At 39.9% G+C, this 25,196-nt stretch overlaps 4 protein-coding genes across 6 annotated transcripts; 3 read left to right on the top strand and 1 right to left on the bottom strand.

The window, feature by feature from the left end:
- The first annotated feature begins 4,980 nt into the window (after positions 1 to 4,980).
- LOC108119832 (organic cation transporter protein-like) lies at positions 4,981 to 7,504 on the top strand. Its single transcript, XM_070281886.1, has 7 exons — positions 4,981 to 5,175; positions 5,244 to 5,730; positions 5,789 to 5,930; positions 5,982 to 6,240; positions 6,298 to 6,709; positions 6,771 to 7,277; positions 7,337 to 7,504. The coding sequence occupies exons 2-7, from the start codon at positions 5,588 to 5,590 to the stop codon at positions 7,461 to 7,463; spliced, it is 1,590 nt and encodes a 529-aa protein (XP_070137987.1). The 5' UTR covers positions 4,981 to 5,175; positions 5,244 to 5,587; the 3' UTR covers positions 7,464 to 7,504.
- A 1,089-nt stretch (positions 7,505 to 8,593) lies between these two features.
- Positions 8,594 to 10,750, top strand: LOC108119831 (organic cation transporter protein). Its single transcript, XM_017233225.3, has 6 exons — positions 8,594 to 8,923; positions 8,991 to 9,147; positions 9,217 to 9,475; positions 9,532 to 9,943; positions 9,998 to 10,504; positions 10,570 to 10,750. Exons 1-6 carry the CDS (start codon positions 8,781 to 8,783, stop codon positions 10,706 to 10,708), a joined length of 1,617 nt encoding a protein of 538 aa, XP_017088714.2. The 5' UTR covers positions 8,594 to 8,780; the 3' UTR covers positions 10,709 to 10,750.
- Positions 10,751 to 11,607: 857 nt separating this feature from the next.
- Positions 11,608 to 13,832, top strand: LOC108119728 (organic cation transporter-like protein). The gene is made up of 5 exons (XM_017233033.3): positions 11,608 to 11,848; positions 11,912 to 12,357; positions 12,411 to 12,828; positions 12,889 to 13,395; positions 13,459 to 13,832. Exons 1-5 carry the CDS (start codon positions 11,706 to 11,708, stop codon positions 13,583 to 13,585), a joined length of 1,641 nt encoding a protein of 546 aa, XP_017088522.2. The 5' UTR covers positions 11,608 to 11,705; the 3' UTR covers positions 13,586 to 13,832.
- A 140-nt stretch (positions 13,833 to 13,972) lies between these two features.
- Positions 13,973 to 24,632, bottom strand: LOC108119867 (organic cation transporter protein). Of its 3 annotated transcripts, none has more exons than XM_070281418.1 (7): positions 24,267 to 24,632; positions 16,733 to 17,024; positions 16,442 to 16,669; positions 16,120 to 16,378; positions 15,642 to 16,059; positions 15,077 to 15,583; positions 13,973 to 14,746 (listed from the first exon to the last, which is right to left on the bottom strand). In XM_070281418.1, exons 2-7 carry the CDS (start codon positions 16,829 to 16,831, stop codon positions 14,506 to 14,508), a joined length of 1,752 nt encoding a protein of 583 aa, XP_070137519.1. In that variant the 5' UTR covers positions 16,832 to 17,024; positions 24,267 to 24,632; the 3' UTR covers positions 13,973 to 14,505. The 3 variants fall into 3 exon arrangements, with proteins under 3 accessions (XP_070137519.1, XP_017088766.2, XP_017088765.2); XM_017233277.3 differs by lacking the exon at positions 24,267 to 24,632 and adding an exon at positions 20,833 to 21,067; XM_017233276.3 differs by lacking the exon at positions 24,267 to 24,632 and adding an exon at positions 18,197 to 18,778.
- Positions 24,633 to 25,196: the final 564 nt, after the last annotated feature.

Below are 25,196 nucleotides of genomic sequence, written 5' to 3' on the forward strand. Positions count from 1 at the left end.
ATCCTAGTAGCTTCGACCTGGACCAAAATATTGTAAAAGTTGGGAAATAAAATTTTGGGTCGATTTTTGGCCAAAATCATGATGTTACCCCTTTGAAAAATTTCGAAAATTGGGTCAGATTTTCGATGGCCAGGTTTTGATTGAAAATGATAATTCTCGAATATTTAAGATCGGAAAGGTATATCATTCCCAAATCGCATTATTATTGACAAAAATATAGCATTTTCCCCGAAAAAGAGCCATGGACACTGTGTTGACCAAGTTATGATTATCGGATGGCTAAAATGCGAGATTTCCAGACACCTTTTAGTCAATATTTCAGACAATTCGGATCGGATTTCGAAAAGGAATACCATTAACCAATCAGGGATCCTAGTAGCTTCGACCTGGACCAAAATATTGTAAAAGTTGGGAAATAAAATTTTGGGTCGATTTTTGGCCAAAATCATGATGTTACCCCTTTGAAAAATTTCGAAAATTGGGTCAGATTTTCGATGGCCAGGTTTTGATTGAAAATTATAATTCTCGAATATTTAAGATCGGAAAGGTATATCATTCACAAATCGCATTATTATTGACAAAAATATAGCATTTTCCCCGAAAAAGTGCCATGGACACTGTGTTGACCAAGTTATGATTATCGGATGGCTAAAATGCGAGATTTCCAGACACCTTTTAGTCAATATTTCAGACAATTCGGATCGGATTTCGAAAAGGAATACCATTAACCAATCAGGGATCCTAGTAGCTTCGACCTGGACCAAAATATTGTAAAAGTTGGGAAATAAAATTTTGGGTCGATTTTTGGCCAAAATCATGATGTTACCCCTTTGAAAAATTTCGAAAATTGGGTCAGATTTTCGATGGCCAGGTTTTGATTGAAAATGATAATTCTCGAATATCTAAGATCGGAAAGGTATATCAATCGGAAATCGCATTGTTTAGTCAATATTTTTAGTCAATATTTCAGACAATTCGGATCGGATTTCGAAAAGGAATACCATTAACCAATCAGGGATCCTAGTAGCTTCGACCTGGACCAAAATATTGTAAAAGTTGGGAAATAAAATTTTGGGTCGATTTTTGGCCAAAATCATGATGTTACCCCTTTGAAAAATTTCGAAAATTGGGTCAGATTTTCGATGGCCAGGTTTTGATTGAAAATGATAATTCTCGAATATCTAAGATCGGAAAGGTATATCAATCGGAAATCGCATTATTATTTACAAAAATATAGCATTTTCCCCGAAAAAGATCCATGGACACTCCATGGAAGATCCATGGAGTTAAGATTATTGGATGGCTAAAATGCGAGATTTCCAGACACCTTTTAGTCAATATTTCAGACAATTCGGATCGGATTTCGAAAAGGAATACCATTAACCAATCAGGGATCCTAGTAGCTTCGACCTGGACCAAAATATTGTAAAAGTTGGGAAATAAAATTTTGGGTCGATTTTTGGCCAAAATCATGATGTTACCCCTTTGAAAAATTTCGAAAATTTGGTCAGATTTTCGATGGCCAGGTTTTGATTGAAAATGATAATTCTCGAATATCTAAGATCGGAAAGGTATATCATACGCAAATCGCATTATTATTGACAAAAATATAGCATTTTCCCCGAAAAATATCCATGGACACTGTGTTGACCAAGTTATGATTATCGGATGGCTAAAATGCGAGATTTTGAGACACCTTTTAGTCAATATTTCAGACAATTCGGATCGGATTTCGAAAAGGAATACCATTAACCAATCAGGGATCCTAGTAGCTTCGACCTGGACCAAAATATTGTAAAAGTTGGGAAATAAAATTTTGGGTCGATTTTTGGCCAAAATCATGATGTTACCCCTTTGAAAAATTTCGAAAATTGGGTCAGATTTTCGATGGCCAGGTTTTGATTGAAAATTATAATTCTCGAATATTTAAGATCGGAAAGGTATATCATTCACAAATCGCATTATTATTGACAAAAATATAGCATTTTCCCCGAAAAAGAGCCATGGACACTGTGTTGACCAAGTTATGATTATCGGATGGCTAAAATGCGAGATTTCCAGACACCTTTTAGTCAATATTTCAGACAATTCGGATCGGATTTCGAAAAGGAATACCATTAACCAATCAGGGATCCTAGTAGCTTCGACCTGGACCAAAATATTGTAAAAGTTGGGAAATAAAATTTTGGGTCGATTTTTGGCCAAAATCATGATGTTACCCCTTTGAAAAATTTCGAAAATTGGGTCAGATTTTCGATGGCCAGGTTTTGATTGAAAATGATAATTCTCGAATATCTAAGATCGGAAAGGTATATCAATCGGAAATCGCATTATTATTTACAAAAATATAGCATTTTCCCCGAAAAAGATCCATGGACACTCCATGGAAGATCCATGGAGTTAAGATTATTGGATGGCTAAAATGCGAGATTTCCAGACACCTTTTAGTCAATATTTCAGACAATTCGGATCGGATTTCGAAAAGGAATACCATTAACCAATCAGGGATCCTAGTAGCTTCGACCTGGACCAAAATATTGTAAAAGTTGGGAAATAAAATTTTGGGTCGATTTTTGGCCAAAATCATGATGTTACCCCTTTGAAAAATTTCGAAAATTTGGTCAGATTTTCGATGGCCAGGTTTTGATTGAAAATGATAATTCTCGAATATCTAAGATCGGAAAGGCATATCATACGCAAATCGCATTATTATTGACAAAAATATAGCATTTTCCCCGAAAAATATCCATGGACACTGTGTTGACCAAGTTATGATTATCGGATGGCTAAAATGCGAGATTTTGAGACACCTTTTAGTCAATATTTCAGACAATTCGGATCGGATTTCGAAAAGGAATACCATTAACCAATCAGGGATCCTAGTAGCTTCGACCTGGACCAAAATATTGTAAAAGTTGGGAAATAAAATTTTGGGTCGATTTTTGGCCAAAATCATGATGTTACCCCTTTGAAAAATTTCGAAAATTGGGTCAGATTTTCGATGGCCAGGTTTTGATTGAAAATGATAATTCTCGAATATCTAAGATCGGAAAGGTATATCAATCGGAAATCGCATTGTTTAGTCAATATTTTTAGTCAATATTTCAGACAATTCGGATCGGATTTCGAAAAGGAATACCATTAACCAATCAGGGATCCTAGTAGCTTCGACCTGGACCAAAATATTGTAAAAGTTGGGAAATAAAATTTTGGGTCGATTTTTGGCCAAAATCATGATGTTACCCCTTTGAAAAATTTCGAAAATTGGGTCAGATTTTCGATGGCCAGGTTTTGATTGAAAATGATAATTCTCGAATATCTAAGATCGGAAAGGTATATCAATCGGAAATCGCATTATTATTTACAAAAATATAGCATTTTCCCCGAAAAAGAGCCATGGACACTGTGTTGACCAAGTTATGATTATCGGATGGCTAAAATGCGAGATTTCCAGACACCTTTTAGTCAATATTTCAGACAATTCGGATCGGATTTCGAAAAGGAATACCATTAACCAATCAGGGATCCTAGTAGCTTCGACCTGGACCAAAATATTGTAAAAGTTGGGAAATAAAATTTTGGGTCGATTTTTGGCCAAAATCATGATGTTACCCCTTTGAAAAATTTCGAAAATTGGGTCAGATTTTCGATGGCCAGGTTTTGATTGAAAATGATAATTCTCGAATATCTAAGATCGGAAAGGTATATCAATCGGAAATCGCATTGTTTAGTCAATATTTTTAGTCAATATTTCAGACAATTCGGATCGGATTTCGAAAAGGAATACCATTAACCAATCAGGGATCCTAGTAGCTTCGACCTGGACCAAAATATTGTAAAAGTTGGGAAATAAAATTTTGGGTCGATTTTTGGCCAAAATCATGATGTTACCCCTTTGAAAAATTTCGAAAATTGGGTCAGATTTTCGATGGCCAGGTTTTGATTGAAAATGATAATTCTCGAATATCTAAGATCGGAAAGGTATATCAATCGGAAATCGCATTATTATTTACAAAAATATAGCATTTTCCCCGAAAAAGATCCATGGACACTCCATGGAAGATCCATGGAGTTAAGATTATTGGATGGCTAAAATGCGAGATTTCCAGACACCTTTTAGTCAATATTTCAGACAATTCGGATCGGATTTCGAAAAGGAATACCATTAACCAATCAGGGATCCTAGTAGCTTCGACCTGGACCAAAATATTGTAAAAGTTGGGAAATTAGCCACCCCTTTGAAAAATTTCGAAAATTAAGTCAGATTTTCGATGGCCAGGTTTTGATTGAAAATTATAATTCTCGAATATCTAAGATCGGAAAGGTATATCATTCACAAATCGCATTATTATTGACAAAAATATAGCATTTTCCCCGAAAAAGATCCATGGACACTGTGTTGACCAAGTTATGATTATCGGATGGCTAAAATGCGAGATTTCCAGACACCTTTTAGTCAATATTTCAGACAATTCGGATCGGATTTCGAATAGGAATACCATTAACCAATCAGGGATCCTAGTAGCTTCGACCTGGACCAAAATATTGTAAAAGTTGGGAAATAAAATTTTGGGTCGATTTTTGGCCAAAATCATGATGTTACCCCTTTGAAAAATTTCGAAAATTGGGTCAGATTTTCGATGGCCAGGTTTTGATTGAAAATGATAATTCTCGAATATTTAAGATCGGAAAGGTATATCATTCCCAAATCGCATTATTATTGACAAAAATATAGCATTTTCCCCGAAAAAGAGCCATGGACACTGTGTTGACCAAGTTATGATTATCGGATGGCTAAAATGCGAGATTTCCAGACACCTTTTAGTCAATATTTCAGACAATTCGGATCGGATTTCGAAAAGGAATACCATTAACCAATCAGGGATCCTAGTAGCTTCGACCTGGACCAAAATATTGTAAAAGTTGGGAAATAAAATGTTGGGTCGGTTTTTGGCCAAAATCATGATGTTACCCCTTTGAAAAATTTCGAAAATATTGGCCGATATCATGATTTGGAAAAAATTGGGAAAATGGGGTCCGATTTTTGTTTGGCCAGGTTTTGATTGAATTGGATAGTTTTCGGATATCTAAGATCGGGAAGGTATAACATTCGCCAATCGCCTTATTATTGGAAAAAGGCATTTTCCCTGAAATAAATCCATGTTGGCCAAGTTGGTTTGAGTGACTTATGAATGAGACACTTCCTTGTGTGAATTCCTTTCCTAAAACTAAATATTTTTTAGCAACATTATTGTGCCAGATGTACCTGGTTTTATTAGCTACGCATCCCCAGTTTACTTACTTAATATCTATATAATGATAAGAAATAAAGCTGGTATTAAGTCATTTGAAGAAACACCTCTTTAGGGCTCGATAGAGACTGTCGCCAGACACCAATTACCGGCCTCAGTCGGAAACTCTTTCTTTGTCCTATTGCGGGGGTGCCATAATGCCGCTCCCGGATTTTCGGTGTTTGAAGAGTATTAGAACTATACGACCCATAAGATAATGTTATATATTGAGCTACTGAGGCCCCTTCGTTTGCATCAGTAGCTAGCTGGCGATTGTGGCGGGTGCGCACTTTGAAATGGATCTTGAGAAAGTCCTGGACAAGTGCGGGAGCTTCGGGCCCTATCAGATTCTACTGCTGGGCCTCTTCGGATACACAAACATTGTCTCTTCCTTGCACTACTTTTCACAGACTCTCATCAGTTTTACACCACCCTTCAGGTAAAAATCTGCAACTTCATGGTTACTAAATATTTCCATTAATACGCTTTGTTTTTAGATGTTCTTTGTCAACTGCAGATTTTTCAGAGAATGACACCTCGGTGGAGACTTGTACTTTTAAGCAATATAATGGCCAAGTTTCAAAGTGCTACTCTTGGCAATACGAAAGGGAAGAAAACTATGAAAGCATCACAACAGAAGTAAATATTACACACAATTATCATCGTTATCGTTAAATATTATATATTTAGCTCGATTGGGTCTGCGACGAAGCCTTTAACCTGGCTGTGGGGCAATCCTTTTTCTTCGTGGGCTCTGTAATGGGGAGCATCTTCTTTGGATATCTCGCAGATCGCATTGGAAGACTACCAGCCTGCATTTTGACTACCTTGACAGGGGCAGCTGGAGACTTCTTGACCTCTTTTGTGAGTGATCTACCATGGTTTTCATTTACCCGCTTTGTTTCGGGACTTTCGTTGGACACTCAATATGTCCTGATGTATATTTTGGGTAAGTTCAGTGGCATTGATAAAAAAAAAGGTAAAATGAAAAGCTAATTTTTTGTAGTTTTCGAGTACCTGAGTCCTAAACACCGTACGTTTGGATTGAACATCATCCTGGCCCTATTCTACTGCTTTGGTCTGATGATCTCGCCGTGGATAGCCATTTGGCTAGGAAGCTGGCGAAAATACCTTTGGGCAACTTCCCTGCCAGCTCTGGGAATGCTAATTTACCCTTTTTGTCTCCACGAAAGTGTTGAATGGCTGCTGACCAAAGGAAAATTCGACAAGGCCGCTAACAATCTGCGCAGTATTGCCAAAATGAATGGCCGAAAAGTAGACGACGCTGTTTTCGATGAATTTATTAAATTCTACACTTTAAAGCTAAAAAGTAATCAGAAGGCGAACAAAGACACTTTCATGGGAATGCTGAAAACGCCGAGGCTCAGGAGGTTTACAATAACTCTTCTAATTAAATCGTGAGTGAAGAAATGTACTTTGATATAATCTTTATACAATATTGGATACATTTTTTTCCAGAGTGATCATCACACTGGCTTTTGATATCCTGAATCGCAATGTTGAAGGCGTAGGAACTTCTCCTTTTAAGCTTTTCTCCTACACAGGAATCTGCTATTTTCCAGCGGGTCTATCCCTTATACTGTTCCAGAATAGAATCGGAAGAAAAGGAATGGCATTTGCCTCTCTTTTCGGAGGCGGCATTATTACAGCTGTCACTGGTTACCTGGTGGGCACCCTCGATCCGGCGAAGTACTCATTGCTCCTGGCCATCATGGTGGGCTTGGGTCGTTTCGGAGGTTCCGTCGCCTACGATGCAGAGGCCCAGTATGCGGCAGAGATTATACCTACCAGTGTCCGAGGCAGAGGAGTGGCCAACATTCATGTTATAGGCTATGGGTTCGGGTTCTTCAGTTCATACATCATCTATCTGGGCACAATTTACAAGCCCCTGCCTTCGTTCCTGCTCAGTTTCTTGCTCTTCATTGGAGCCGCCTTGTGCCTCAGTCTACCAGAAACTTTACACAAGTAAGTATCGTAAGAGTAATTTAGATTTTCCATAGATCTGTATCTTATGTTTTTCCTAGGAAACTACCACAAACTTTGGAGGAAGGAGAGGTATTTGCAAAAGGCGAGAAGTGGTACTACTTTCCCTGCTTTTCGCGCCAAAAGCATTTCAACAAATCCGAATCTCAGTTGGAGTCAGCTCATTAGATTATAAAATAGTTTTACTAAGCCAATAAAAAAATAATAAAAAAAAAACAAATGGTATTATAAACAAATCCCTCACAAAGCTTTTTCTACAAGTTTGTTTGGTTATTCACACGTTTGATCCTCAGCTCAGACGCACATTACGAGTTTTTAGTGTCCATCTGTGAGGCTTGTTTAAATAAACTCGTTGGTATCGTATGTTCTGAAATAATTTATTGGATTACAGTCTTATAAGATAAGTACGCCCTAAGCAACTAGACAAGTTACCGTGACGTTGTTGTACTCTATGGCTGGGCTAAGATAATCTCCAAGCTTAAAAGCCCTTAGAGCGTACATTGTTTTCCTTTTAACAAATATTAAGTTAACGTGCTTACAAATGAAAAACACAATGATATTTAAAGTAAACTGAGATGAAAGCCTAGACGATAAATAATACTTTTGATTGGTGGAAATTTTTCAAGATTTTCAAGATTTTTCAATGCAATTTAAAATCATCCTAAAACTGAGCTACAAAATATATTCCATTTATAAATATCTAGACTTGGGTGTTGCATTGGGTATATGAACAAGTAGTCAAAATTGAATGAATTTTAGACAAGCATCTGCTGGTTATATTTCTATATCTCAGAGGTGAATAACACTATACCTATGACATCTTTAAATAATAATCTTCACGTTTCAAAAATGTAAACCAAAAAAAAACCTAATATTAGCTAAAGAACAAAAGCTTTGATATATTAAACTCATCAAACACATTTTAAATATGTATCTTAAAATACTTTTTAGAAAAGGCTGTTCCTAGTTAATATAATATATGTGTCTAAAACAACAACTTTTTAATAAAACTTTTATATTATTTTTTTATGGATTTCGTTAACGTGTATCCCGCTTAGTTAGAAAAATTATTTCATCATTTTAAGAGCAACAACTAGAAGATTCAATTGTCTGCGATCCTAAATCTTTAAAGCTTTATTTGCCGGACTGTAGGACTTAGCAGGCCCCATTAAACTCCCAAAACAAGATAAGGAGGTCATGCCTATGCTGGAAGTTGTTTATTTAAGTAAACATAGCCGTGAACCAGAACCACACGCCAAAACTTAAGAAGCCAGACGTCGGAAATTGTTCAAAAGCTTCTTCCTCCTCTCAAGATAAAGTCTAGCCGGATTTTTTTGTTTGCAGGGTATTAGCGCCATATAGACGCCACTCGCACTCGGATACGGATTCGGATTTGGGCTCGGGCTCGTGTATATAACCAACTATTTGGAAGCCTTCGTGGACATCAGTCGTTCATTCGCGATCGTTGCCAACGCGTGCTGAAAGATGGATCTCGAGCGCGTCCTGGAAAAGTGTGGGAACTTCGGTCCCTACCAGATCCTATTACTGGGTCTCTACGGATGGACAAACATTGTGTCCTCTCTACACTACTTCTCACAGACCATCATCAGTTTTACGCCCTCGCACAGGTAATCTTTCTCTTTTTTCTGCTTTAAGAAGAAAAAATATAATTTTATAAATGTTAATATATTTCAGATGCTCTGTGCCGTTAAACCAATATCCAGGAAACTATACAGAACTAACAAGTTGCAGTTATAGAATGTATGATCCAGACAATAGCTCATATTGGGAGTCCAAGTGCGAGGCATGGGACTTTGAAAAGGAAAGTGGCTACGAAAGCATCACCACCGAGGTAACGTCAGCCCAAAAGTATGAAACATGTTTGATGGCTAAACAGTCTCTCCCAATATATTGACTACAGCTCGGATGGGTCTGCGACGATGCCTACAAGCTGGCGGTGGGCCAGTCCTTTTTCTTCATAGGCTCTGTCCTGGGCAGCATCTTTTTTGGCTATCTGGCGGATCGCATTGGCCGACTGCCAGCCTGCGTCTTGACCACCTTGACTGGAGCTTCTGGGGACTTCTTCACCTCCTTTGTGAACAATCTGCCCTGGTTCTGCTTCACACGATTTGTTTCCGGTCTCTCCACGGATACGCAATATGTTCTCATGTACATTTTGGGTAAGTGCACTGACGTCCTTCAAACATTCACGCCATTATTCTCAATATTTTTAAAGTGTTTGAGTACCTAAGCCCAAAGCACCGCACCTTCGGACTTAATATCATCCTGGGCGTATTCTATTGCATCGGATTGATGATCTCCCCATGGATGGCCATTTACTTGGGTAGCTGGAGAAGCTATCTCTGGGCCGCTTCCCTGCCAGCTCTGGGAATGCTGTCCTTCCCTGTTTTCCTCCACGAGAGCGTCGAGTGGTTGCTGACCAAGGGCAAGTTCGACAAGGCTGTTAGCAATCTTAAGCGCATTGCGAAATTCAATGGACGAGAGGTAGAGGACTCTGTGTTTGATGAGTTCATTAAACACTACCGTGAAAAACTGAAAAGGGTGGAGAACAAGTCCTCAGATACTTTCATGGGCATGTTGAGAACACCCAGACTGAGAAAGTTTACCATAATCCTCTTGATTAAATCGTAAGTTCTTCTTCATTCATTTCTTCAAACTTTTAATATATAATTAACTTTCAGAATGATCGTGACCATTGCCTTTGATATCCTGAGCCGTAATGTGGAAGGCGTTGGCATTTCTCCCTTTAACCTCTTCTCCTACACTGGATTCTGTTACTTGCCAGCCGGGCTCATCATTATTCTGTTCCAAAATAAGATTGGCCGGAAGGGAATGGCCTGCTCCTCGCTCTTTGTTGGCGGAGTCATCACGGCGGCCACTGGTTACCTGCTGGCTACCCTCAGTCCGGAGCAACACTCCCTTATCCTGGCCTTCATGGTGGGTCTGGGGAGGTTCGGTGCTGTGGTGGCCTACGACGCAGAGGCCCAGTATGCGGCGGAGATCATACCGACCAGCGTCCGGGGCAGAGGAGTCGCCAACATCCACGTGGTGGGAAATGGATTCGGGTTCTTCAGTTCGTACATCATTTTTCTGGGCACGATCTTCAAGCCCCTGCCCTCCATGCTCATCAGTGTTCTGCTCTTCATTGGAGCGGCACTCTGCCTCGTTCTTCCCGAGACCCTGCACAAGTAAGTTTTTGGAACATACTTTTCTTCCTAAACAGAGAATTTATTTCTAATATTACTTCCATCAGGCAACTACCTCAGACCCTGGAAGAGGGCGAGACATTCGCCAAAGGCGAGAAGTGGTACTTCTTCCCTTGTTTCTCGCAAAGACAACAGAAAACCAAAACAGCAGCTAAGCTAGAATATGCCAATGAATTTACTAAGTAGTTATAATGAATGTACATAAACAAAATAAAATATAATTCTCCATAATACCCTCACAATAATACAAACCCTAATTGGTCTCTAAACCTTTTTATGGATGAGGACTTATGAGGGGCCCTAATGTCTAGATCTACCGAACGGTTGAAATTTCATCACTGATCGCATTCTAAAAGTCAACAACCTAAGCCCCAGCTCAGACATCTAATAACCTGTATAGTGGGGCCTCTGTAGGTAGGTTGTTCCGGATTCTTTACTACCGTCCGAGATAATACAAGCTCTAAGTGCAGTTTCACAGGCTTCTTTTGGCGCCAGCCAGTGGCGTTGCTGTAATCTATACTATATATAATCTATATCTCTAAACGGGCTTCCCATTAAACTGTCAGAAGACAAAACAAAGCATTCAAGTATCCGTTTAATCCCCTCGTTAAGCAAATGCCGGTTGGGCGTGACTTACACCACGCCAGTGGCTAAAGCTTCTATAATAAAAATTTAAGACAAAGTCAACAGAGTCCAAATTTTTGAGAAAGTCCGTAACCTGGCCAGTGGGCCAAGTTAAATGCCTGATAAGCGTAAAAATACGCATTTTGACGTTTTCAAGCGATCAAGGTCAGCATCCAATCGGTTGTTATAAGCGGAAGTTGGATACGTTTTTTTAAACCTTGTAAGATCTTACCTTTCGTTTAAGTAACCGGCTCTTTACATCCTGCGTAGGGTACTTGTCCGCTTGTTTATATTAACCAAGCCGTTTATCATCGGCACACACCCCAAAAACTGCCTGATAGATAGCCAGGTCCAATCTCTGTTACTGGGTAATTAGCTAGGCTAATCAGAAACAACGCCTGTATCTTTATACTATATAAGGCAGCTTCTGATCCCGGCAAAGCATCAAAATACTACGCGCACAGACAGAATGTAGGTGCCTCTTCGCCTGGAACTCCACAAAAATAAAAACATTCTCAAAAGATTTTTTCTAAATAAAAAATATATAATATTATACAAAATGGATTTCGACCGCGTACTAGAGAAGTGCGGAAACTTCGGTAGATTTCAGTTTGTTGTTCTAATTCTGTATGGCTACACAAATATACTAAGTTCGCTGCACTATTTCTCTCAGACCCTGATCACTTTTACTCCCGAGCACTGGTAAGTTTTTGAAAAGGATTCTTGACTTCTAATGAGTGTTACCCTTGACATTTTATTCCTCAGGTGCTCCCATGACGACTTAATGGGCTTGAGTGCCGCAGAACTGCGATCCATTTACTCAAATGTTTCCCACCCAGCTTGTACTCCTCTGTCCGCGGTGATCAATGGCTCTGGCGTGGCCTCGGAGTCCGAGTCCTGCCAGGATTGGATCTTCGAGCGGGAGAATGGCTACGAGAGTCTCACCACCGAACTGGGATGGGTATGCGACAAATCGCACCAGCCAGCGGTGGGTCAGTCCTTTTTCTTCCTTGGATCTGTGGTGGGCACAATAACCTTTGGCTTCTTGTCGGATCACATTGGTCGTCTGCCTGCCATGTTGATGGCTGCCATCTCTGGCGCCACAGGTGATTTCATCACCTCCTTTGTGCACACCCTGCCTTGGTTCGCCTTCTCCAGATTTGTCTCGGGTCTGTCCACGGACACCATGTACTATCTGATGTACATTTTGGGTGAGTTTAGTCCCTGAGAGTTGAAAACTTAAACTTATCGAGACCTTTATTAGTTTTCGAGTACTTGAGTCCCAAGCGTCGCACTTTCGGTCTGAACATCATCCTGGCGGTGTTTTATTGCTTTGGTTTGGTGACTTCTCCCTGGATCGCCATGTGGATTGGCAACTGGCGCCGGTACCTCTGGGTGGCATCCCTTCCCGCTCTGGGGGTGCTCATCTACCCCTTGTTCATCTGCGAAAGCGCCCAGTGGCTGTTGACAAAAAAGAAGTACGACGAGGCTGTGGCCTGTCTCAAGAAAGTGGCCAAATTCAATGGTCGCCAGGTGGAGGACTCCGTTTTTGATGAGTTTGTTAAGCACTACCGCGAAAAGATGAATCAGGAAAGTCAAGCGAACAAGCAAACGGACACGTTCCTGGGAATGTTCAAGACCCCGCGTCTGAGACGTTTTACCACCACACTTTTGGTTAAATCGTAAGTATAATTGGGATTAGACAGAATACTTTTACCTTACAAATTTATAATTCCTAAAAGGGTCATCATAACACTATCATACGATGTGATCAACCGGAATATGGAGGGCCTGGGATCGTCGCCCTTCAAACTTTTCTCCCTGACCTCCACAGTGTATCTCCCAGCTGGATTTGCTATCCTTTTGCTGCAAAACAGGATCGGTCGCAAGGGAATGGCCTGCGGAGCTTTAATGGTGGGTGCAATTATTACAGCAGTTACTGGGTTCCTGATCGCCTTCCTGGACCCCAATGAGAACGCCGTCCTGCTGGCCTGCATGGTGGCATTGGGTCGTTTCGGTACCACTGTCTCCTACGATGCGGAGATCCAATACGCGGCTGAAATCATACCAACCAGTGTCCGGGGACAGGCGGTGTCTAACATTCATGTGGTGGGCTTGGCCTCCAGTTCGCTGGCTTTTTATGTGATTTATCTGGCTCAGTTCTACAAGCCACTTCCCTCAATCTTTATCAGTATTCTGATGTTCCTTGGAGCGCTTCTCTGCTTATCGCTTCCAGAGACTTTGCACAAGTAAGACTAACATAATCTTGACTTCCTTTTAAATTTTGTTATTAAAACCCTTTTGTTTTATAGAAAACTACCGGAAACTCTGGCCGATGGCGAACAATTTGCAATGAACGAGAGCTGCTTCTACTTCCCCTGCTTGCAAAAACGTCGCGAAAGTCTGACCAAGCATGAGGAATTCAAGTCTGAACCCTAGAGAGTGATGCAACTGAAACCAACTACTTTGGAACCTGCTAGCCGAATAACCTGATGATGGAGTCAATGTCGTATTGGCTTTTGTAACCGAATGGTCTGATAGTAATTACTCATGTTAAGAATGCATAGTAATTTAACCCTAACCGTTGGTTAGAAATACACTTGTCTAACCGTATATATCCAAAAAGAACTGCTAATCCTATATGTATTTTATACTCAATATCTTTTCCAATAAAATTATCGATAAAAACAAATATTGAATTTCAATATAGTCTCCTATAGGAAGATAAGAGACTCCCGTTTGTAAACAGAAGAACAGAATATATCCCTCATAAAAGACCTTTACACAATTAAATACGCTAACATAGTTTTAAATTTGAATTGGGTTTGTATATTTAATGTTTTTTTTTTTAGAATTTAAATAATTATTATCAGTTTGCTTAATGGTTCCGTTTAGCTTAAGGATCAAGATCCAAATAAGAACAATCAGTTACTGGCCTAAGTAGTATAGCACTTCTGCAGCTTAGCGTTTATACAAAAAGCTCTTACTCTTAAGTTTTGAATGGGTCTCAGTTAAGTGATTTGTGCCGCTTAAGTGTTAACTTTACGATTTCATCTTATACACAATCAGCGTTTTGGAAAAAGAAGGTTTTGTTAGAGTAAAATTTACAGGCTAGAGCTAGAGTAGACGTACATAAATTTATATAATTGGGAAAACTCTATATATATTTGTAAATATAAGAAAGGCTTCCGCGTCGGCTTCGGCATACTGAGCACACTTCATAGGCATAGGATATCCATCCAACTGGCCGTAGAATCGAGTAGGGATTGGATCTCTCGAGGCTTGTGGGTTGTGGTCTTACAATCTAAAGAAAAATTGGTTATCTAAACTACGAACTACTGAGGTCCTATCTCTGGCTCTCAGTGCTTGGCATCCTTCAGGGCCTGCTCCTCGCGATCGGCATCGATCAGGGACTGCTTGCGCTTTCCGTTCGAGGATGACTCCATCTGCTTGGCGTCGATCAGGGAGTGTTTTCGCTTGTACTTCTCCAGCTCCGAGTCGGATTCCTCGTCATCGTTCCGGTTGTGCAGGCACGGGAAGTCGAACATGCGCTCGCCCTTGCCGAACACCTCTCCTTCCTCGATGGTTGTGGGCAGGCTCCTAAAACAAAGTAAATAATATGTGGAATTAATAATTTTTCTATGGTGGAGAATAAATACTCCTAATGCTGTTAATCTTGAGAAAAAATAATTAAGAAGAAACTAACAATTAATTATGGCAAACTTGTTTATAATTAATGATTACTATCTGCTGATTAAAAGTAAGATTTATGGTTACAGCCGTCATAGCCATGACCTTCCTAGTTTCTGTTTACGAACAAATTAATCACAAATCACAGTGATAAGCAGATAAAGCTATAAATTATTCAACTCTAATATAAAATTTCCCATTTGTAATCTGAAATGTAATCACGTTGTAATCTTTACTAACCTATTGAGTGTCTCGGGCAGCAGCAGGCAGACAAAAGATCCTGCGAAGAAGAGCACACCCAGGATAATCGAGGGGGCCGCCTTGAAGAAGGTTCCCAGCCAAAGGATGTAGGGCGCCAGGAAAGAGGCCGCGAAACCGGCCACGTGAACTGCTGCCACGCCCTGTCCCCGAACGCAGGTGGGAATTAGTTCGGTGGCGTACTGAGATCCCGACTCATAGGAAATGGCCACTCCAAACCGAGCGGCGATTGTAAGACACGCCAGCAGAATGGCGTTGTGACTGTGCTGCTGATAGGCTATAGCAATGCCAGCGGCGGCGGTAAAAAGTCCGCCCACCAACAGAGATCCCGAGGCCATGCCCTTGCGACCAATCTTGTCCTGGAGCAGGACCAAGAGTATGCTCGAGGGAAGCACTGCCAGAGCGCTCAGGGAGAACATGATGAAGGGTGAGATGCCCATGCCCTCCACGTTGCGGGAAACTGCGTCATAGCACAAGGTGATCACCATGCTGGAAAAGGTTAAGTTAGTAAGATCGTTTAAAAAACCTTCTTTTTAAAAGGACCTACCTCTTGAAGAACAAAATAAGCGTATTCTTTCGCATGCGCGGCGTCCGGAACATATCCAGAAGCGTGGCATGTTTCTTGTCATCGCCTCCCTGCATCTCCCGCGTCATCTGGCAGTGGCGCCGGAACTCGTCAAAGTCCTGCTGTGTCACCCGGCAGCCATTGAACTTGGCCACCCGCTTCAGCCTGACAATGGCTCCGTCGATGTCGTTCCGGGTGACCAGCCACTGAGCACTCTCCTGCACCGCAAAGTAGTAGAGTACCACCAAAAGAATGGGCAGGGAGGTGCAGGCTAGGTAAATCTGCCAGTGCCCAGCCAGAACCGCCAACCAGGGCGTACACACCAGTCCCAAGCAATAGAACAGGCCAACAGCCATGTTTAGACCCAGTGTCCTCATGCTGGGGCGTATATATTCGAGCACTGGAAGTTATATTTAAAAAATAATAATATAAATTCCTTTTAAACTAAATTGTAACTCACCTATTATGTACATGAGATAGAAGTTCGTATCGGCAGCCAGTCCAGATATGAAACGACAAAGAGTGAAAGTACCAACGCTCTTTGTAAATATTGTGGAAAAGTCTCCGGCAAAGCCGCAGAAGTTGGACAATATCAGGGCGGGAACACGGCCAATCTTATCGGATAGCAATCCGTAAAACAGAGTTCCGACAACGGAGCCAATGAAAAACAGAGACTGCCCGATGCGAGCCTTGTACGCTGAGTCACAGACCCAGTTTAGCTAAAAAAAACAAACGATCTTTGATTATAAAATACTTATAGTAAATTATTATGTTTAACTCACTTCTGTATTCATGCTCCTGTAACCGAAATCATAGTTGTAGATCCATCGCTCGCACTTCTCCGTGCTGGCTATACCATTGTGTCCAACGACGTCCTCCAGTCGCGTGCACGATGGATTCTCAAACTTGGAATAGATTTCGGCTATCTCCTTATAGGTCATATTCACTAGCTTTTCATGATAGCACCAGTGATCTGGCACGAAACTAATGACTGTCTGGGTAAAGTAATGCTGAAAATAAATGACAAATCTTTCAATAACTTTTCCAGGATATAATATCATCAACTGACTCACCATCGATACGATGATATTAATGAATCCGAAGAGGGCGAGTATCATGAACTGGTAGCGATTGAAGTCGCCACATTTGGCCAGAATTTGATCGAAGTCCATGTTGAAATGAGTTCAGTTGAAGCTAAGGGGGGTTGAGTTGAGGTTGGGCAGGGCGTTTGTACTATCGAAGGTTGTGACGTGGTCCCTCCGAATGAAGAGTTTTGGGGAGAAGGCAAGGCCAATAGGCAGCGTAGTTCACATGTATTTTATCACAATTTATTGTTAGTTGTCACATTTGTAGCTTTGGCTTGGTCTGTAATGAAGAACACATGTAGACAATTAATATTATTGGATCGCCTTTTAGCAAGAATGTTCTGAACCTTAAGTACACAAACAAAATCAAATCTATGAATACTAGAACTGCATTTTATTCTAAAAATTCTAAGAATATTCTGGCATAGTTTATTTATTAGGGTATAAAAAAACACTACCGATTTTACTGGAATTCTAAAGAGTATACAACGTGACTTTTTTGAAACAAAAAGCCAAAATTATTTTAGGTTAAAGACCATAAATCACATCTATTTAAGTGACACTTTACATTTTATTATTAAACTAATTGTGAGCAGCCACGCTTTGTCATCCATTTCCGTCTAACAATATTTTCCCCTGCTAATTGGCTCGGAATAATTGAAACAGGCAAATAAATGTATTCATTTAGCACGTTAAACGCTAAGTATTAGCGAGAAAATCAATTGGGAAAAACATTTCAACTCAGGGCTAACCATATTGAACACGATTTGCCAGTAGAGATAAGCGCCGAGTTAGCCGGAGCTACTGAATAGTAATCCGGAGACAGAAGATAACGCCGCACGATCAGACTTTGGCCAAACATCGTTAGAAATGTTGAACGAACCAAAATTAAGGCCACCAGAGCACGTTGTATAGGCAGTTACATTGGCTTATCACTGGCAAAATATTTATATAGACGTTCATTTAGATAAAACCTCAAAATGTGAGCAAGAGACTGACTAATAGTTGCTCCACTCGGCCACTCGGGGACTGTTGTCAAGCTCTCTATACAGAATTCCGATCTGATATTCAAGCACGTGTAGCTGACGCCATAGACCTCGTGAAAAACTGGAGTTGGACACTCGACATAAGCGCTTTACGATTTACATCTGGGCAACTACAAAATAAATGAATATATTTCGGAGAGCCTCGTGCATATTTGGGAGGCATTGCAACTGGTTTTTGTTTCAGTATTGCTGCCTGCCCTAGAACCGAACAACTTTTTTGTTAGTCAAAAAAAAAAAAAAAAATGAAAACGGCTCCAAGGTCTCTTCTGATTACAAATTATAGACAAAATCTTGTTTCATGTAAAAACTTTTCAAGGCTGTCGGATTACGAAATATTGTACAGTCAACGCAGAATCAGTTGCGGCCACTTTCAGAACTCGATTAATAATTACTAAATTTTATTTACCTCTTAGAGCTTTGTACGGAAAACCCTTGGATGTTTTTCGAAAAAGTGAAATCGCTGGCCACTAAAATTTGTTTACGAAAACGCAGAACAAAGCAGATCAGGCCAAGCGGTAGTATATTTTTAAAAGAAAATTCTTGCAGCGTAGAAACAAGTGTTTATCTGCGACGCACAGCAAACAAATTTCCCGACAACAATTAGTATACGGATATATGCATAATATTGTTTATGTATTTTTCAAATAAATTCTGAGTTTTTCAAAGTTCATTGGCTTTGTCACAGCACGCACACGCCACGGCCAATAAAATAAAATAAAAATCTTCGATTTAGACACTGATTTAGACGTTAAATGTTTGTTTGGCAAACTGTCTGCTGGAGTAATCACAAACACAAACACGCAGGCTGGGCTCGATTTAAATTACTTTTTTCAACGGGTTGTAGTTTTTGGGGTTTTTTGTAGGAAAAATTGTTGTTTTTGCTTTCAATTTGGCGGAACCGCGTTGGCCCGGTGGGACGAGCTGGCCACAAAAGCACAGACTGGCGATGGCTAGCGATGTGTATCCGCTGAATACTCCTCACAGACTGAGCTACCAAACGCCGACGATTGTTTATTAAAAACGCCAAACAGCTGTTCGCGTCGCCGAGCGCCAAAAAGGCAGCGACGTCGACGCCAAATCGAATTCAACAGGCGTAGTACGACAGTGGGGGGCGGGCTGGGGCGAATGCGGCCAGAAACGGGTCATAATTAAATTCAAAATCTGTGAAAAACAAACAAATCATCAGGCCAGGCCAAGCTCGAGATTTGCGATTTTCGGGCTTTTACGAGCCACCACACGGCGTATACTTGATTGAATTCGATACGATTTCATTTGATTTACATCCCCATACTCTACCCTTGTGATCACAGTCGAATCGATGGCAATCGGATGAGGCGCATGCTAAGGAAATTGCCCTGCTAATTTTTTAGCCAAACTCCCCTTCTGACGCTGTTATCAACTTGCCCTATAAATAAATGTAGTCTAGTTCATATTTTTCGCAAAACTCCCCTTGATTTGGCAATCCAAGAGCTATATTTTATACATGTTTTTAATAATTCAAGGGAGTTCTGGTCTGACTCACTGATGTTGTGATTATTATGCTAATTTTTTGTCATAATTATAATTTCTTCGATTTTGTAACTTGTATTAAAAATATCCGCTTTTGGGGTCACTTTCTTTTTATTTTGTTTGCCATTTTATTGCTAATTTTGGGACTTCAGTGTGATATGACAATTTGACATAATCCCAAAGCTACTGCTGCTGTGTTTTTAATTGCATTATAAAGGTTTAGGATAATAATAAAGATACTATCCTAAAGACTCTTCAAATAACTGTCTATTTTTGCCAACAAAACATGATAACATGATTAAATTAATAAATACTTCCTTAATGAAAAGTTTATTACATACTTAAAACTGGGGTAGCAGCAAGCCATAAATAAATATCAATTTGTTGGCAACACGAATCTGAAATCAAAGCTCACGGCTAATACCCAATGCAATTAAAACCCAATCAAGAACAAGGCGTACTAACAACTGGCGATTAGATAATGCCTGGCTGCAGACGATGAGCTACAGACTCGAGTAGTCGGCTTCCATGTGCTAACGAGTAAGTGGCCATAAAGTTCGGGGTGCGTACCAAATATATTTTCAATGCCGTAACGCAAACTTTGAGTTCGATCTTATCGCACTTTCCCTATCCGAAAACGGAAAAAAACACGTGCCGGGCCGTCCCATATTTTTAGCCAACTGTACCCGGACAGTTGAGATGGATGATCTTTCGCAAGAAAGAATACTATACAGCCTCAATTTTTGCATTTTCATTGGGCTTTTCTTTGTTTGCCGGAAATCAACAAAGAACAAAGAAAGTGCAGGGCCTAGCCCTTTCCAAACATCAGAGTTCTTGAATCCACAATTCATAGAGAAAGAAGCGCTCGAATAACGCGCATTACTCATCCGCCCTGTTATCCGACGTTCGTGGGGGAATTTTCACTGGATTTAAATGACTAATCCGATTTTATTTCTTGTCTTGCAGATCCTCTGTCACTCTCCGGCTAATATTGGCACCTACTTGAAAACCAAATAACAAAAAGTCGCAAAAAACGAATCTCAAATCAAAGGCGTTAACCAATCCGAGGCGAGAATTATCATTTTTGGAGCTGTATTAATTCGTTTGGCCAATATTAGCAGCACCTAGATTATGCTTATGCAAAGGTGTTAGGCTAAAAGGAATTTATCTATAGAGGTGTATTTGCGTTAAAAGGTTTATCTTTTTTTGGGTGGTTTCTTGGTAAAACAATCAAAGGAAGATATCTTGAATATCAGTGTTATTCTGTAGTTGAATTTTCATCATTTCTTTTAAAATAAATCACCTTCGAATATAGTTTGCACTTTAATACACTTTTTAATTTGTTTATTTATAACTTCCTCTGGTTTTTAGGTCCTTGAACTAGTCAAAATTTGTGGTTTTTTTAGCAGAGCCGCATGAAAATGTGCTCGCATCATAAACTGTTATTGCGTCTATTATTTTCACACACGCTTGTGAAATATTTCGAAATGGCTTTTTTGTTGTAATAATACGGCCAGTACGGACGGAACTTACTAATTAAATAATTTGTTTTGAATAATACGCTTTGCGTTGAAATTGGCGGCTCGGAGCTGCTTCAGGGGAAAGTTACGACAAATGGCTGGCTGTTTATTCTCGATCATCTCTCCATCTTTTTTGCCGATCGTCCTCCCACTTGCACTCTCCTGCCGATCAGCTGTTGCTTTCTCCGCGGCGGCCTCTTTATTTACGTTCCGTCTGCTACACGCGTGGCAATTGGATTCGTTTTGACTTGAAGTTCAACGTATGTGGTGGCTTATAAATACTTTTGTGTGGCGGCAAAGTTGAGATGCAAGCTGCAGCTGTAATTCTTGGCTCGCTCTCTTCTTTCTCTCTTATTGGATATAAGGAACATTTAATGCTTTTCATATGTATTACCAATTTTATACAGTGAGAAAAATGTACATTGCATGGCTGTTAATATCATAAAGATACAAAATTTCACATTACATTTTTTCCCAAGTGCTCAAACATCCACCATTGCGCCTTGGACAATTTCTGTTTATTTACCCAACAATTGATCCGAATGTTTGCCTTTGTTTGTCGCTGATTAACCCTTAATGACACCATTTCTTTTTGGTTTGGGGCGCACTCACAATTATTACGAATAAACCCATAAATAGATCCATATAAAAAGCTGTTGGCACCAATTAAAACGTTTGGGGAAAATAAAGTGGTTTTTGATTAGAAAAAGACTGTCATATGGGATTTCCTAGAATGCGCCTTATAGTCAACAGAGAAAAATGAATATTCTTTATTTGGATGAGATATCTTTGCGCGGGAATTACGCCGCAGAATCGGATTAAAGTTGTAAAGCACACGACTGTGAATAATGCTAACATCGGGGTACTTCGGTCTTCGGGGTCTCTATCAAAAGCTGACTTTGTTGAAGGCTAGATTAGAATAATCAGAACTTTTTTTTAAAAAACAACAAACCGGAACACTCTGAAAGAGTTACCACTAAAAGGGGAAAGAGAAAAAAAGGCATAGATCCGAGTGATAAGGAAAGCCACGATCAAGAGCATTCAGCGACATTGATAAGCCCCAAGTTTCTCTCTCTCTCGCCACGTTTGGTTCTTTCTCTCTTAGAGTTGGCCATCCGAACCGGACTGGATTGGGTCAGTTGTAACCAATTATGAGTGCTGATTCAGTTCAGCTTGAGCACTTTTTATTCGCATTCTCGCCCAAGGGGCGTCAAAAGTTTTATGTCGGCTGTGTCGGTTCTACCAAAAGTTGGAAGAAAAAAGCCTATTAATTCGGTGTTTATTGCCTCATTGCCCCTCTTATAAGCCACTCAAAATTGTTGTTAAAATTAATCATTATATTCTAGGTTATATTGCCAAGGACAGTCCCAGCTCCTAGGCAACAAGTAGTGTACTTTAGTAAAAAAAACAATCTTTAAAAAATCCGATCATTTCAAGCCTAAAAAGTTGCATGACCCATCCCAGCATCCCCTTTATATGGATGGGAATACAAAAAAACTACAATGAAAAGAAAGCGGTTCAATTGGGCGGCCAAACATAAGCACAACAATCAATTATTGCATAAACAAATCGATGAACGAAAGTGTCGACTCACCGAGAAATGCTGGCAATTGGATACCAGTCGACCGGGATGTGTTCTATGCAAATGATGTCATGGCACCCAACCCCTTTTTATCTTCCGAATTCAGTTGGGGAGATGTGCCGTACCAGCATAATGTTGGGAATATTCCATAGGGGACAGAAACAAAGCAGAATAAACAAATTGATCAGAGGGCCCCGAGATCCGAGTGCCATAGCTTTTCCGAACCGGTATGAATCGGTTTGCACGGTCGCCACGAAAGGCCGCACAAAGGTTTACCTTTGGCAGTTTGCGACAATCGCTGACACAGCTGATATATAGCTCTTTACAGATCTAGCTGGCTGTATCTGGCTCTATAGTCCCTCTATCAACGCCCAGACCCAGACCCAGTCCCGGCTCCAATCCCAGACACGCATTAACATTTTATGGCTGAGCAGAAAACAGACTTTCGATCGGTCGACTTGTTGGGCAACTCTATCTACCCGCCAGACATGAACAAAAAATAGTGCAAAACGTGAACACCCAGAGAGATTTCAAACGCTGACCCTCAATCGAAAACAACTTGGCTAACGCAAAAAAAAAGTCAAACAAACATAAGCAAATAGCCGAACGAGCTTGGCAACGACGTCTCTGGCATAAAAAGTTTATATTTAATTTTATATAATATACATTTATGGTTTGCTTATAACGATCAGACAGCAGATAGAAATGAGTCAAAAACGTGACTAAACTTTTGCTTTAATTTTTTTGTTTGTTCTTTAATTTATGCCGCACATATGTACCTAAAAGCTATGCGCATAATTAATAATTAATTGAATGGATATGTATCAGACAAACTGGTTAGCTTCAAGCTAAAATATCAATCATACTGCCAAACTATTAGATTAAGCTCACAGATAGGGATCGGCACAAGATAATTTTTAAGCTCGGTATCGGTCAAATGTCATTCGTGTAGGTCTCTCCGAATAACCAGTTACAAAAGGCGAAAACAAAACTCGTTATGAGATCCGTTGCACTATGCGATTGCTTCCACGAAAGCAATCAAGATTATTGTGCGAATATATATTCCGATACCAGATTCAACTGGTTGCCAGAGATAATAGTTCTCTGCCGATTTGCTCGCTTCCTTCCCCGGGCTGCAGCACAAGTGCAATTCAGGTGTAATTGCTACAGGTATTCAAGTGCCAATCGAAAAAGTGCAGAAACCCATACACTTTACACTCGAAAGGCTCTTGATGGAATTTATTGATTTAAGATTTACTTTTAATTTAGTTTTAATATTTAATAACTTAAGTGGGCACTTTATCGTAAAATTATTATTATATTCCTCATTTAAAGTTTAAACATTTTGAGAGTTACACGTTGTTCTCCTATCTTTTGTTTGCGTTTTTAATGTTTTTATTTTTTTACATTGTAGTGCCTTTGAATATGCTGATTAGTTTAAAGACCTTTACTGTATCAAAACCATTAAAACAAAAAAAAAGAGGATTAAAGTCAACAACCCACTGGCAGTGATGCCAGTTCATTTGCATTTCCTATTCCTGTCCCAGAAGTTTCAATCCGCCCATTTAGAACCCACACGGAGCCATTAAATTGGCCAAGGCCAGAGAAGTCCAAGTGTCTTGGTCACGATCCAGAAAATATTTAAATTGATACCAGTTCTCCGGGGAGGCACTGAGAAAAGCCAACTATTTTTAAAGGCGTTAAAAATATGAATTTATAAATGCATATGGGCATGACTACACAATGTTGCCCGAACATCGAAGATTGCATAAATTTGTTAATTGGTATATATATGGTATATATACGGCTGTCACTTGGCGACAGAGCAAAAATAAATAGATCGAAAGGCAAAACTTTCCACTCGCCTGTGATAAACTCTTTGCATGCTGCCTTTTCCGATCGCCGACTGCACTTCAATTGTCGTCAATTAATGGTTTGTTTATTTATATTCGCACTTGCTTGCACATACTATACTATACACCCGCACTTTGGCACCCGATTCTTTGAATTTGGTCTGATTGAAAACTGAAAATTTCGCTGACTTCTGACTGCAGGCTGCTGCCAGCTGCATTTCCTTCTTCCGCACGTTCCCGCAAAATGTTCTTATTTGATTTTTAATTGCTTATTACAGCATATTGGATGCCATTAACTGTTAGCACTGGCACTGACTGTAGTTCTACAGTTTAACCGTTCCGGTGGGTACTTCTAGGTTCCTCAATGAGCGCCGACGAGCGACTGTTCAGTAGTCGTCAGGTATTCAAAATATCGGCCATGACTTTGGCAAAGGAAAACTAAAGCAAGTACAAGGGTAAACTTTAGATGCGACAACGCAGTACCCTGTTAAATCTAAAAGAAAAAAAAGAGAGAAAGCATAATAAAATATTTACTAAATTTAATCACTATCTAACATGTTCTGAAAAACTACCAACAAACATAACATAGATTGAAAGTATTAAAATTCTTTCTTTTAAATCCTACTTTGATATACCCCTAAATAATTTTACAACAGGGTATAACTAGATTCAGATTTTTGTTATTTCTCTCTCGCTCTGAATAGTCGCAGATATCTTTTCTCCTGATCTTAACAAATTACCCCAATCTTACAGATGCATAGGTTTCCTAATCTTTTAGGGGTGTTTAACTTTTAGGGTAAGAAAAATGCATTCAACCCCCTATCAGAAGACAACGCATATTTAGAAACTCAACCAACCACCTCGAATGAAATTATCCAGCAGTGCGTTACAACGCAATTACCTGACAACAGGTAAATAAAAAATAAATTTAAAAAAAAACAT

Source organism: Drosophila bipectinata, chromosome 3R, assembly GCF_030179905.1.
Source record: "Drosophila bipectinata strain 14024-0381.07 chromosome 3R, DbipHiC1v2, whole genome shotgun sequence".
In the NCBI taxonomy this organism is placed as follows: Eukaryota; Metazoa; Arthropoda; class Insecta; order Diptera; family Drosophilidae; genus Drosophila; species Drosophila bipectinata.

Bases quoted from the DNA above. Each gene is read 5' to 3' on its own strand.
- LOC108119832 (XM_070281886.1), top strand. From the start codon at position 5,588: ATGGATCTTGAGAAAGTCCTGGACAAGTGCGGGAGCTTCGGGCCCTAT. The intron at 6,710-6,770 runs GTGAGTGAAGAA...ATTTTTTTCCAG, and splicing joins ATAACTCTTCTAATTAAATC to AGTGATCATCACACTGGCTT. The intron at 7,278-7,336 runs GTAAGTATCGTA...TGTTTTTCCTAG, and splicing joins CTACCAGAAACTTTACACAA to GAAACTACCACAAACTTTGG.
- LOC108119831 (XM_017233225.3), top strand. From the start codon at position 8,781: ATGGATCTCGAGCGCGTCCTGGAAAAGTGTGGGAACTTCGGTCCCTAC. The intron at 8,924-8,990 runs GTAATCTTTCTC...AATATATTTCAG, and splicing joins AGTTTTACGCCCTCGCACAG to ATGCTCTGTGCCGTTAAACC. The intron at 10,505-10,569 runs GTAAGTTTTTGG...TACTTCCATCAG, and splicing joins CTTCCCGAGACCCTGCACAA to GCAACTACCTCAGACCCTGG.
- LOC108119728 (XM_017233033.3), top strand. From the start codon at position 11,706: ATGGATTTCGACCGCGTACTAGAGAAGTGCGGAAACTTCGGTAGATTT. The intron at 12,358-12,410 runs GTGAGTTTAGTC...GACCTTTATTAG, and splicing joins CTATCTGATGTACATTTTGG to TTTTCGAGTACTTGAGTCCC. The intron at 12,829-12,888 runs GTAAGTATAATT...AATTCCTAAAAG, and splicing joins ACCACACTTTTGGTTAAATC to GGTCATCATAACACTATCAT.
- LOC108119867 (XM_070281418.1), bottom strand. From the start codon at position 16,831: ATGGACTTCGATCAAATTCTGGCCAAATGTGGCGACTTCAATCGCTAC. The intron at 15,584-15,641 runs GTAGGTCCTTTT...AACCTTTTCCAG, and splicing joins CTTATTTTGTTCTTCAAGAG to CATGGTGATCACCTTGTGCT. The intron at 14,747-15,076 runs GTTAGTAAAGAT...ACTTTGTTTTAG, and splicing joins CTGCCCGAGACACTCAATAG to GAGCCTGCCCACAACCATCG.